Consider the following 13526-nt stretch of genomic DNA (forward strand, 5'->3'; position numbering starts at 1 on the left):
AGAGAGAGAGAGAGAGAGAGAGAGAGAGAGAGAGAGAGAGAGAGAGACATGCTTCCTGGGAGCATTATTTCACTTTTGGGGTATTTAAGGGATTTTTCTGGGTATATTCCATTTTTGCCTTAATTGACTGTAGAGTATCCTGAATGGGATGTGATGCCACTGTAAATGTGTCTGAAGTAGAAGGTGGTGGGGAAGGACACTGCTTCAGAATTTGGGGATTCACTTAGTGGATAGGTGGCAACAGCAGACAGAAGAGTGAGTGTGATTTACGGAGCAAGAATATAGAGTAAGAAGAGAAGTGGCCCAAGCCTGAGGCCTAAGACCTAGGATGTGCTGTCATTCAGAGATAGGACCAGGGAGGAAGATGAGCCTACAATGGAGCCTGCCACAGAATGGTGGGTGAAGTGGGAGAGAAACCAGGAGGAGTTTGGGTCCTGGCAGCTTGGTGGAGGGAGTGTTCCAGAAGTGGGGAAGTGGTACTGAGAAGTTAGAGAAGGTGAGGGCTAAGAAATGACCTCTGGCTTTGGAAACATGGTGGTTACTGGTGACCTTGATGAGGGTGGCATCAGAGGGAAGGGCCAGAGAGGGTCAAGGGGTGAGTGGAGGTGAGGAAGTAGGGACAGTAAGTGGAGACAACTCTTTTAAGTGTGGCTGTTGGGGACAGATTGTTAGAGCCATCACTCCTTTATACCAGGGCATACAGTCCTGGGGAGGAGCAAAGGAAATACCTCCATTTTCTGCCATCATCTCATTTTTCCTAGAACCTTGCCCCAAAGAGCCTAGTTTTCAAAGGCTGCCATAACAAAGTACCACAGACTGGGTGGCTTAAGCAACAGATATTTATTCTCTCACAGTTCTAGAAGCCAGAAGTTCAAGATCAAGGTTAGCAGGGTTGGTTCCTTCAGAGGGATGCAAGGGTGACTCTTTTCCAGTCCTCTCCCATAGCTTCTGGTCATTTTCTGGAAGTCTGTGGTATCGCTTGTCTTGTAGATGCATCACCCAGATCTCTACCTTCATCTTCACATGACATTCTCCCTGTGTGTCTCTGGGTCGAAATTTCCCCTTTTTATAAGGACATCAGTCATACAGGATTAAGGCCCACCCTACTCCAAAATAACCTTGTTTCACTTGACTGATTACATCTGCAATGTTTTTATTTCCAAATAAGGTCACAATGACAGGTACTGGAGGTTAGGACTCTAACATATGAATTTTTGTGTGGGGAGGCACAATTCAACGTATAAAAAGCCTTTTGGTCTCCTCTCTTTCCACTTCCTCTCCATTGTCTGGCCGGGGATTATTCTCTTCCTTCTCGTTCACATTTGTGCCCTCCACCCCTCTTCTATCTCCTCATCGCCTCCATCCCTCCTTCCTTGCTTACCCCTCTCTGGAGAAGATCTAACTCATCAACTTTCTGCAACCAGATGACCTCCCACCCTTGCTGAAACTTTCTCAATAACTGGCAACATTGAGGGATGGCGAAGGAAGCGAGAGAGGAGAATGATCTTTAACCCCACCTGTTTTCAGCGAGATGGGGCTGAAAGCTCCATGGCCTTTAGATAATTTCTGAAAAATTGTTTTTGTTTTTTCTGACTTTTGAGGCCGTAAGTAAGAGACTGTAAGGAGAAGAGTCCATAAAATTCCTCAAAATAGAAAGAAATTATCATGAAACCAGGAAAGTGCAGCTTCAAATACCCGTTTTACAACTGGGAGCGCTCTCCTCTGCCACCTACCGGCCACAGGCACAATCAGTAAATGATTCTTGCCCCTCGGAACCAGGGTCACCATTGGAGGTAGAGGAGTGGCCCATGGTCACCAAATGGCCCTTGCAAGTGTGCTTTGTGTCAGGATGTGGCTTAGAGCCTCATGCCCCGGGGAGCTGCGAGGCTGGCTTGAGGGCCCCGAGGCTGCCTGACGGCGTGCTGGTCTGACATGCCAGAAGCTAGAAGAAGAGAAGCTTGCAGATGCTAGGGACAGAGCAGGGCCTGGGATGTGAGGGAGTGGTGTGGAGTGGGCCGGGCTCTGTGCCCGAGAGGCCCTCTCCAGCTGCCTACAAGCCTGAGCAGGACACTGTGTCCGTTCATTCCAACACACAGACGTTTCTTTCTCTTATGAAATAATGTTTTCTTTAATCTTTTTCTGACATAAAAAAGTAATGGATGCTCATTGTAAAACATTTAGAGAAGCCGACAAATATGAAGGTAAAAAAATGATTTAGGTTGGCATCGCAGGGTGGTTTGGGGGGCTTCACCATAATCTCCATCAGCACTCCCCAAGTCACTCCAAATATATATGCAGTTTAAGGAAAAACCCCGCGTGCTATGCAAACACAGCTTGCAGTTCCAAGACAAAGTCACTAGCCTCCTTCTGAATGGCTTCGAAACCTTCCTTTATAGACATTCTGGAACCACCGCTGCCCACAATACCACCACCCAGGGGTGACTGCTATTTACAGAATGGAGCATTGACTTCCACTATTTTTGTGCCTATGGATTATCTTTTTAAAATTTTACTTTTTATTGAGGTATAATTGATATATAACATTATATTAGTTTCAGGTGTACAACCTAAGTCAATATTTGTATATATTGTGAAATGATCACAGTAAGTCTAGTTAACATCCATTACCACAGAATTACACATTTTTTTCTTGTGAGGGGAAGTTTTAAGATCTACTCTCTTAGTGTGGCAAACCATAAGAGACTCTTAGCGATAGAGAACAAGCTGAAGGTTGCCAGAGGGGGAGGTGGGTGGGGGCCTGGGCTAAATGGGTGATGGGCATTAAGGAGGGCACCTGTTATGATGAGCACTGGGTGTTGTATGTAAGTGATGAATCCCTAAATTCTACTCCTGAAACCAATATTACATTATATGTTAACTAACTTCAATTTAAATAAAAACTTGGTAAAAAAAATTTATTCTCTTAGCAACTTTCAAATATATGAAACAGTATTATTGATTATATTCACCATGCTATACATCACATGTTTTATCTTTATGTATTATATCTGATCTCTTAAATTTAGGGACATTTGGTACATACCTACTTAGAAGCCTGCTTTTCTGCTCAGTGTTACCTCTTAGCATTTTCCCTGTCCCCATTCCTCAGCAACATTATTTGTAAAGGCTGCATGATATTTTATCCATAAAATATATATCGTGTTTACCCATTTTCTGGTTCGGAAGGGTACGTAGATTGTTGCCAGGGTTTTGCTCTAATGAATAATGCTAGGATGACCCTGTGTGGACTTACCCCTTTGTGCTCCTCTAGGGTCGTTTCCTAGAAGCAAAATTGTTACTATGAATGTTTCTAGGCTCTTGATACATGACCCTATTGCTTCTAGGAAGGTGACACTCATCTACCCTTTGACAAGGAGCAGACATGCATGTTTTGCCTGACCTCTGCCAACACTGGAGTTGTAGATGACAGATTATTGGGTGCCAGACTTTAGGCTAGGTGCTGGGGATACCACAGTCAGGGAGATAAACCCTGGTCTCTGCCTCCACAGTTCCTGACCCAGTGGGAGACCGGCCTGATCCCATAATGAATGTGCAAATACACACTGTGATGATGCCCTGGGAGAGAGCACAGCATACGAGGAGTTGGCTCTGTGGAGAGAGAGAGCTGAGAGCAGGCAAGGAACAAGTCCTCATGTAGCTGAAGTGGAGAGAATGGGGGTGGCAGGGTGTGGGAGGAGGCTGGAGTCAGCGGCACTCAGACCTGCAGGGTCCTGTGGGTCCCAATTCTGGGAAGCCAGCAAATGGCTTTAAACAGAGGGGTGGGGTGCCTGGGTGGCTCAGTTGGTTAAGCGACTGCCTTTGGCTCACGTCATGATCCTGGAGTCCCGGGATCGAGTCCCGCATTGGGCTCGGGAGGCTGGGAGGGAGGCTGCTTCTCCCTCTGACCTTCCTCCCTCTCATGTTCTCTCTCTACCATTCTCTCTCTCTCTCTCAATAAATAAATAAAAATCTTTAAAAAAATTTAAAAAAATAAACAGAGGGGTGATGTAATCACTTAAAAATTTTTTTAAATCTTAAAATTGTGATAAAAAAGTAACACAATTTATCACTGTAGTCATTTTTAAGCGTATGATTCAGTAGTGTGAAATATATTCATATTGTTGTGCAACAGATCCCCAAAATGTTTCCATCTTGCAAAACCGACTCTATACCCATTAAACAACTTCCCATTTCTCCCTTCCCCCAGCCCCTGGTAACCACCATCTACTTGCCTGCCATCTATAAATTTGACAATGCTAGGTACCTCATATAAGTGGGATCATACAGTACTTGTCTTTTTATGACTGGCTTATTTCACTGAGCGTAATGTCCTCAAGGCTCTTCCATGCTATAACATGTCAGAATTTCCTTCATTTTTAAGGCTGAATAATATTCCACTGCATGCAGATACCACATTTTTTTCTCCATTCATCCATCAATGGACACTTGGGCTGGTTCCACATTTTAGTTATTGTGAATAATACTGATATGAAAGCGGATGTGCAAATATCTGTTCAAATCCCTGTTTTCAATTCTTTTGGATCTTATACCCAGAAGTGTGATTGATGGATCATATGGTAGTTCTATTTTTTAATTTTTTGAGGAACCTTTAGAATCACTTTTAAAACGTGAATTTAGCAAGGCTGATTTTGTTGGCTACAAAACAATAGAAAATAGTACTGGATGGCTGTTAAAAGCTATTAACTTCTTGGACAACATTAATATAATTTACTAAGTACACTGTACACACCCACAATGAACTCCTCTAATGTTAATAGAGCTCAGTATGAATAATTAAATGTATTCACATTTCAGAAACACCTATTATATACAGACTTGTGTCTTTAAGTGCTTTGAAGGACAATCTTTATTTATTAACCAAATATCCTTGAGCACTTACTCTGTCTGAGGCATTGTGGGGAAATCCAAAATATGCCCCGCTTGGTTCCCACTCTCATGATGCTTCTAGTCCCAGATGGGCAACAACACTTTTTGTGTGTGTGGTATGTTAAAATAGTGGTACAAAGGGAAGGTTCTAAGAGTTCAGAGGAAGCAAGAGTTGTAGGAAAAGACTTCCTGGAGGAGGTGACATTTGGGTTTGATAGGGTTTGGGCAGGTGGAGTGGCAGGGGCTAGAGAGTTCCAAGTGGCTGACACAGACTGAGCCCAAGTGGAGTGTACATGAGCTTAGGGAAGGTAAGGGCATGACAAGGTCAAGAGTGGGAATTTTGGCCAGAGAGGTGGGCAGAAGAGACTAAGGAGAGCTTTAATTCCAAGCTGAAGAACTGGAACTTCTGTGGTAAGCGGAGGCTCGGGACTCTGAGGGGTTCTGATGAGGGGAACCACATCAAAGCAGTGCACTGGGAAGATTAGTCTGGCAGTGATGTGTATAGAATAAACTGAAAGGGAGCGGAAAAATTAGTCAGAAAGGGATTAAACAGGACACGCCAGGCCTGAGGTAATGAGCGTTTGAATTTGGTGGTGGGGTGAGGGAAGTGGACAGTGGAAAGGGGGGGTCAGATGGACAAGACTGAACAACCTGACTTTGGCCCCCTAAGAATGTCCCATCACACCTTTTCTCCCCTCCCCTCCCTCTTCCTTCCTTCCCTCTTTCCTTTTTCCCTCCTTCCCTCTTCCTTCCCTCTTTTCTTCCTCCTTCTTTATAAAAAATATTATGTATGTCTTATGATGACCAGTTCTACTCATTTTGGTTTCCTTCAGAACGTTGCACAGTGGCCCACACTTAGCAGGTGCTCCATAAATATTTGTTGAATTGCAATTGGTGACTGATTAGAAGTGGGGCAGGGACCAAAAATAATCAAAGGTTCAAGCCTGGCTGAAGGGAGAGAGGAATTTGCCAGGAGAAGTTGGTCAGGGTCAGAGTCAGGTTAATTTGAGCTTCTGGCAGGTCATGAAATCTTGGGATATAGCTTAAAGACAGATTTCAAGGAGCATCCCCACTTTCATCCCCGCGCCAGCTGGGGAGATACTGGCCATATGTAGGAGCACAAATTTTGGTCTGGGGTCATATTCTGGTCTGCCACTAGCCAAGTACCAAGCTCAGTAGTCTCTCCAGGCCTGTTTTATCTACCTATGAAAGGTGGATCAAGCAGTACTTAATAAAGTGGTTGTCAAGGCTGAAAGTGAGGTTAAATGTATTAGTATAGCACCGGGAGTGAATGACAGCTGTAGTTGTTAGTGACTGTCACTATTAGTAAGACAAGGAGAAGCAAAAATCATGAAGTCCCAGTGAAGTCATCCACGGCTTCCTGTTGCCCGTAGTATAAAAAGCAGCCTCCTGGGACGACTGGGTGGCTCAGTCATTAAGCGTCTGCCTTCGGCTCAGGTCGTGATCCCAGGGTCCTGGGATCGAGCCCCGCGTCTAGCTCTCTGCTCAGCGGAGAGCCTGCTTCTTCCTCTCCCTCTGCCTGCCTCTCTGCCTACTTGTGCTTTCTGTCAGATAAATAAAATTTAAAAAATAAAAAAATAAAAAAAAAGGCAGCCTCCTTCCCCAGTTCCCACAGGCCCTGCCCCCCTCTCATCCAGCACCCCTACCCCCACCCCACTGTGTTCTCCATGTCTCCCGAACACAGCAAGCTGCTTTTGTGGCCTTAAGGTCTTTGCATTTGCTCTTTCCTTTGCTTGGAATGTTCTTTGCCAGATCTTGTATAGCTGGCTTTTTTGGGGGGCAGGGGTATATATACTGTGTAATCATCATTCAAATCAAGATATGGGACCTTTTCGCCTCCTGAGATTTAGGTCTTAGCAACCATCACCTCCTCAAAGCAACCTTCCCTGACCAAGTCTGCTTGCTGTGCCCTCTGGCACGTCACCCCGCTTTATTCTCTCCAGAGCATTTGTCATGCTCTCTAGTTACCTTGTGCACTATTTCTGTCTGCTTACTCCATCCCGCCCCACCCTCCTACTGAAAGCACCGTGACGGCTCTATCATCAGCACCTTGAACAGCGCCTGGCATACAGGAGGCCTCAATGAACACTTGTTGAATGAATGGCTGATATTGAAGATGCAAGGTAGGGGGTGGGGTGGGGTGGTAGTGATGAATTATGGGAACAAGTCCAGTGAGGATGGGAAGAGATGGACTCCAAGCACAGTTGGAAGAGTTAGCCTAGGCAAGAAGGAAGACCACTTATTTCTGACACAGGTGGGAAGGGGGAGCGGTGAGGTAAAGCTGTGACATTTTGATTTGCAGAGCAAGGCTTTGAGGGCTGCTTCGGCTAACCACTTTGAGATTTTCACAAAGTAAAGGGTGTGGCCACCTGCTGAGAGCGGAAGGGCTGAGGAAGAGAGGTCTGGGCCTTGAGGCCAGTGGAAGGTTTTGGAATAATTATACTAGCTGCCATTTATTTAGTACTTATGCAGTGGGCACAGTTCCCAGCCCTTGAAATGTACTAGCTGATACCATCTCATGATTAACCTATGAGGAAAGATACTATTATTACTTCCATTTTAAGATGGGGTAACTGGGGCACCTGGGTGGCTCAGTCGGTTGAGCGTCTGACTCTTGATTTCAGCTCAGGTCGTGATCTCAGGCTTTTGAAATCAAGCCCCGTGCTGGGCTCCATGCTCAGCACAGAGTCTCCTTGGGATTCTTGCTCTCCCTCTGTCCCCTCCCCCTGCTCACTTGCTCGCTCAAATAAATAAATAAACAAACAAACAAAATGTGGTAACTGAGGCCTAGAGAGGTCAATCTACTTTTGCCTAAGGTTGGACATCTAAAAGTGGTAGAGCTGGGATTTGAATCCAGGCAATCCGGCTGTTGGAGCCTATGCAAAGAACCACAGCAATTTCCTGCCTCTTGGTCCCTGAGGCACAAGTCTATGAAGGGTCAGCAAGACAGGGAGAGGAGGACTGTGGAATGAATGATATATGCAGGCCTAGGAGCAGTCAGCCAGCTACCAGGCTATGCCAGGAAGCCCAGGAATGGGTGCAAAGAAAATGAATGGAATGGAGGTGCTGGGGCTGGTGGTGACTTTGTTAGGCTTGGCAAAGATGGCAGCTGAGCTATTCTAAAGTGCACAAGAGAGGTGGTATCTGGATAGAGGAAAGGGGCATGTGCAAAGGCCCTGAGGTGGGAAAGAGCTTAGCTAATTGGGAGGAGTGAAAGGACAGTGTCAGAGTGCAGTGGTGGGGGCAGGGGAGCATTACTGGTGAGCATTCAAACATTCTAAGGTGGGGTGTAGGCACTGGTATTTTTTAAAACCCTGGGTTATGTGGCCAGGATTAAGAACCACTGATTTAGGGGCGCCTGGGTGGCTCAGGTTGTTAAGGGTCTGCCTTCGGCTCAGGTCATGATCCCAGAGTCCTGGGATCAAGCCCCGCGTCGGGGTCCCTGCTCAACAGAAAGTCTGCTTCTCCCTCTCCCACTCCCCCTGCTTTTGTTCCCTCTCTGTCTCTCTCTGTGTCAAATAAATAAATAGAATCTTAAAAAAAAAAAAAAAGAACCACTGATTTAGACCAGTTTCCAGGTGATAACTCATTTGGGGCCCATACTTTTGAGAAACATGCCCTAGGGCACCTGGGTGGCTCAGTTGGTTAAGCGACTGCCTTCGGCTCAGGTCATGATCTTGCAGTCCCAGGATCGAGTCCCGCATTGGGCTCCCTGCTCAGCAGGGAGTCTGCTTCTCCCTCTGACCCTCTTCCCTCTCGTGCTATCTCTCATTCTTTCAAATAAATAAAATCTTAAAAAAAAAAAGAGAGAGAAATATGCCCTAGATGACTCTAGTGAGTAGCCAGGGTTGAGAAGCACTCATCTAGATTGAAGATGGGGAATTGAGCGGCACAAAACCACAGCTTCAAAGTGTGATCGAAGAAAAGGCAAGCCCCTCTTAACCTGGGGGCCTGGGGGATAGGAACAGCTTCCATGGGGCAGACAAGGGAGAAGGTAAGTAGCATTGGCTGGGTAAGAATCAATTCAGGTAGGAACAGCAAAGGTGCAAACTAGAGGGGGGATTTATCTACAAAGCAGAGAGAGAAAGAAGGGCCAGGAACCAGGCACCCAGGGCAGGGCGGGAAAGAGCAAAAGGAGGCGCCTGGGGGGATGGGCAGAACAGCAGGTGTGGTTCCTGGGGCTCAACAACAGCCAGGTGTCACATGCTGGTGACGGCAGCTCATTATTCATCCTTTAATTTACACCTCACCCCTACTCCCCAAACATGTGCAGCAGAAGGCTGAAATACACGTTTAGAAGGGGGCACTGTGGTGCGTCTGTGGTGGGCAGGGGGGAGGAGGGCAGTGGAGTAGGCTGAGCGTGGGGTCTGACTGTATCTAGTTGACAAGGTTAACATCAAATGAAAGCCAGAAAGCCTTTGGCAGTGTGAGAGAATCAGTGAAATACAGGGGAGAGCTAAGGGGCGCAGGGCATAGGCTAACATCTATGCAGCACCCACTGCGTGCCAGGTACTGTGCCTGCCACATTGTTTCTTTCTCATTTAATAGTGCAGGGCCTGGTAGGCCATGGGAAGTTTGGAGTTTCTTCTAAATGCACTGGGAAGTCACTAAGGAGTTTTTAAGAGGGAAGTGAGGAGATGTAGTTAAGTCATCAAAATGAGTGCTATGCCCGTTCCATTTTCTAGGCCAGGAAAGTACAGGCTAGCCAGTCCAGGGTCACACACAAGGAGGAAGTGGCAGAGTCCAGAGCGAAGACCAGACCTCTCTGAGATGAAGGGTGGCAAAATGTTAACAGGTGGTGAGTTAAGGGTATAGGGTGTTCACTGTATCCTTTTGACTTCTCTGTACGTTTGAAAGGTTTTGTAATAAAAAGTTGGAAGAAAGAACTAGGTCTAACACCAAAGTTTAAACTCTTTTTCCCCACTATGGCATGCTGTGCCACTAACCTAAGTGATCTTGAGTCCTCCTTGTCCCTTCTGAGCCTGACTCGGCCCGTCGGAACCATGAGATGGGGTTGGATCACTAAGGCTCTCTCCCTCACACTTGGCGCTCCCACTCGGGCAGCATGTAGCTGTAAACTATTAGGCTACACCACAAGCCAGGTCATCCACTTGCCCCGCGGTCCGAAAGACCCTAGCGGTTCTCCTGTAACAGTAGCTAGGGGTACAGTTTGTTGCCTCTGGGAAGGGAGTCACTGAGGCTGCTCATTGCCTGCTGCTGTGTAAAAACTGCTGGGTGTCAGTCGTCTCCGCCTGCTGGGGGAACACTGCTCTGAAAAGGAAACACCTTCCTCTGCCAAGGCTGCGGGTGGGGCTAAAAAAACTGTTGATGACAACACTGAATCAGCACATTCATCAGGGTCAAGCTCATAGTCAGACCGAACTGGAAGACGGCCCTGGTTGCCAAGAAAGCTCCAGCTGAGGCCTCTTTGGTCTCAAAGGGAATGGAACCCAAATGGAGATCGGCAGGGGAATAAAAGGCACCATGCTCAAATTAGGGATTTCCTCTGAAAGCTCAGATTAGAGCCCCCCCAAAGTACTAAATCTATGGACTTTGTCCCCGCAAGAGGTAACAAAGGTTCAAAACTGGTTTTCAAAGGTTGCCAAATGAATCCTGTGAAAACAGGCTCTTTGTAGAGGCATGTCTAAACTGCTGAGGCTATGTTGGCAAGGACACTGCATCCTCCCAAAATGTGTATGTTGGGGTTTGTAGGGGTGGGATGATCAAGGATCTGACCTGGTGTGACATTTACATGCATAAAAAAATCATCTTTTTCCCTAACAGTGTTATTTTGTTGCCTGAATCCCCAGGGTTAAGATAAGATCCTGGGCTGGCCTCTGGAAGCGCTGTGACTTCATTCTTAGCCTCTGAAAATACGTGGCTTCTTCTCGCACCCAAGGGCAAATATACTGAGAATTCTTAGATTTCCCTGTAAGACAGGAAATGACGGTACAGTCATAGCTGTGAGGACTGCAGTCAAGTGGGACCCAGTGACATAAACCTCCTTCCTCAGTTCTTCTTTACCAAGATCACACTGATTTTTCACACAACATATATTTATTCAGAAAAAAATCTGCAATAAATTATAATAAAAAAGATGACACAAAATACAGAATCCCACTAGCAGCTTTGCTTAGTGACCAAGACATTTCTGGGAAATTTAACAATTACAGAATAAGAACCAGAAAACAGTGAAAGGGGAAACTAATGCAATGTCACCACGTGGGTTCGAACCATTTCTTCCCTAAAACGATACAGATGCAGAGTTCTTCTCTACCAGCCGGATCTGAACTCCTTCCTTCAGAGGAGCTATGAAATAAATAGCGCATTAGAGTTACTTAGGAATTAGAGGTTGGCGTGCTGGAGTAGGCACAGTAGGGAGCAGATTTCTTACATCTACTCCATTTCTGTCTTCTCTACCTAGAGATTGTCTCAAACCCTTAATGCTGTATACATCCCAGGGCCAGAGCTGGAAAAACGGAGAGGCGGTAAACAAATTTAGTGCGTTTGCCTCATAAGCAAAGAGCTAGGATGCTCCACTCGGTTCCCACCAACCATATCCTTGATGATCCAAAGATCCCAGGTTGGCAGTATACTAGACAATGTGCCCAGGACAGTCATTTCCCTGTCTTTGTGTTATGACCTTGCCCCAGCTTCTATAATCTGCCTCTCCTATGATCACTTTCTGGCCTAGTGGAGATGACAAAAGCATTCTGTTCACAATCTTCCATTAACGAAGTTCTGACCTATCAGATCTGCAGCTATTTGGCACCAGGAACTTGACTCCTAGTTCCATAACTCCAAATCAGGAAAGGGTTTAACCAGAATATCACAGGATACATACCTTTTCTTCCCCCACAGAACTCAACTTACGAGAGATGGGGAGAACTGAGGAACCATTCAGCAGTGGTGTTTCCCCTGGCTCTCTCCTTCAATGTGCTAGAAGAGTCAGGAGCCAATGCCCAAGACAAGACACAGGGTCTGTACATTAGGCTCCTTGGATTTAATGTTAACAGTCAAGAATGAGTTGACTCAGGGTGGTTTTAATGAAAGAAATCCAGGAAGAAGCCAACTGCATCAGGCAGTTTTGCAGTCAGTGGCTGGTAGCTGATTTGCCTACCAACACAGAATAATTAAAGAAAAAAAAAGAATGCTGCCCCACAGAGCTTGAGTAAATGAAAAGCTCAGAGGGTTGTCTTGGGTGGGAGAGAAGGGGCTTCATTGGGCCCACCGCATAGTCTCTTTTCTGTAACACTTGATAAGGTGACTAGGAGCCATGGGGAGCTGGTCGTAAAGCCCAGAGCCAGCCTGATGAGGAAGGGAGCAACATCTGCCCCTCAGTATTTCAGGAGACCAGAGAGGGGGTTCCAAGGGTTATCCATAATACCCTGCTGGGGGGAAGAGCAGTATCACCAGAGAGGCCCACTTGAGGTCCAGACTGCCTTTTTGACTGTGATGCAACAAGCATTGCTCTGGAGGTGGATTTCTAAGTGGGAAATGGGTCCGCCAGACAACCAGGATTAATTCTCATGTAAAATTTGATTAAGAACAGAAAGGGATGGTAGAAAGCAGGACCTGTCAAACATGAATATTCTCACTTCTGAAATGCTCAAAGTGCTTCCATTCTGATGGTGATTCTCTCACATCAATGGGATGTCATCTCTAGGCTAAAGTTCTGCTAGTAAATATGGTCTGAGACAAGAGAATATGGTTCCACCCAGTGCGGATCCAGGAAAAGGCCAATGTTACAGACATACAGATGCCACTGTAGTAGAAATGCACAAATGCATGTCACAACCACATGTAGATGGTTAACTCACTGCTAGGGACATCCGAGGAGTCACTAGCTTCACTCAGACTTCCTTCGACATAATAGAACTAGTGGAGTGGAGTGCAAAGGGGTGATATGGGGGGGGGGGTCGGGCAAAAGTGCTTTAGACGAAGGACTACAGACAAGTCTGAGCTATGGCACGTAGTGCTTGTAGACCTGTAACAGGAACATCTCAGAATCTAGGCCTAGGGTGCTAAGGACAATCATGGTAGCTGGGCAGGAGGGCAACGAACACATCCCCAGGTAAAGGGGTGTAAATACAGATCTCTTTGCCTTATAAAGAGAACACAAAAACACCAAAATATGGTACCTTTGGCTTGGCAATGTAAGTCTAAAAGTATTTTGCTGTGTAGGATATGGTAAGGGAGGGATTAGGAAACTCTCTTCCTCTTGCACTAGAAACAACCTTTTCATGCCAACAGCCTCAAAATTCTGCAACAGACCCTTCCTGTGGCATGACTTTTCCAAATCATTCTGAAATACTTGGTGCCCAAGATCTTCCGCCTCTAGAATCTCAGAGAGTAATAAGAAGAAAAGGCTTATTAGTCTTCATCGCTCTCAAGAAACCCCAGAAGGAACTGGATAGCACGCTGACGGTCACTTGGAGTCTGTCTTGCCATAAGGTTGGGTGGAGGCCTTAGGAGAAGACTAGTGAAGAGAGTGGCTAGAGGGTGAGAGAAAGGAAAAGGGAAAACCCTTTGTCAGACACAACCTAAGCAAAGCCTCAGGGATGGGAAATTGGGGGCTAGGGGATGAGGGCAGTGGGCCATGTGCCTGGACATGAAGG

General features: G+C 46.2%; 1 protein-coding gene across 7 annotated transcripts in view; it reads right to left on the reverse strand.

The window, feature by feature from the left end:
• Positions 1-10946: 10946 nt before the first annotated feature.
• The window catches only part of OCRL (OCRL inositol polyphosphate-5-phosphatase), a 64142-nt gene continuing 61562 nt past the window's right edge, over positions 10947-13526 (reverse strand). For all 7 annotated transcript variants that reach the window (XM_073879170.1, XM_073879165.1, XM_025852514.2 and 4 more), the window contains one exon: positions 10947-13403. In XM_073879170.1, the coding sequence (XP_073735271.1) occupies positions 13282-13403 (122 nt within the window). In that variant the 3' untranslated portion in view covers positions 10947-13281. The remainder of the gene's footprint in view (positions 13404-13526) is intronic.

The sequence above is a fragment of the Callorhinus ursinus genome, unplaced genomic scaffold, assembly GCF_003265705.2.
Source record: "Callorhinus ursinus isolate GAN/ISIS: 27379988/994484 unplaced genomic scaffold, GSC_fseal_2.0 scaffold33, whole genome shotgun sequence".
Taxonomy (NCBI): domain Eukaryota; kingdom Metazoa; phylum Chordata; class Mammalia; order Carnivora; family Otariidae; genus Callorhinus; species Callorhinus ursinus.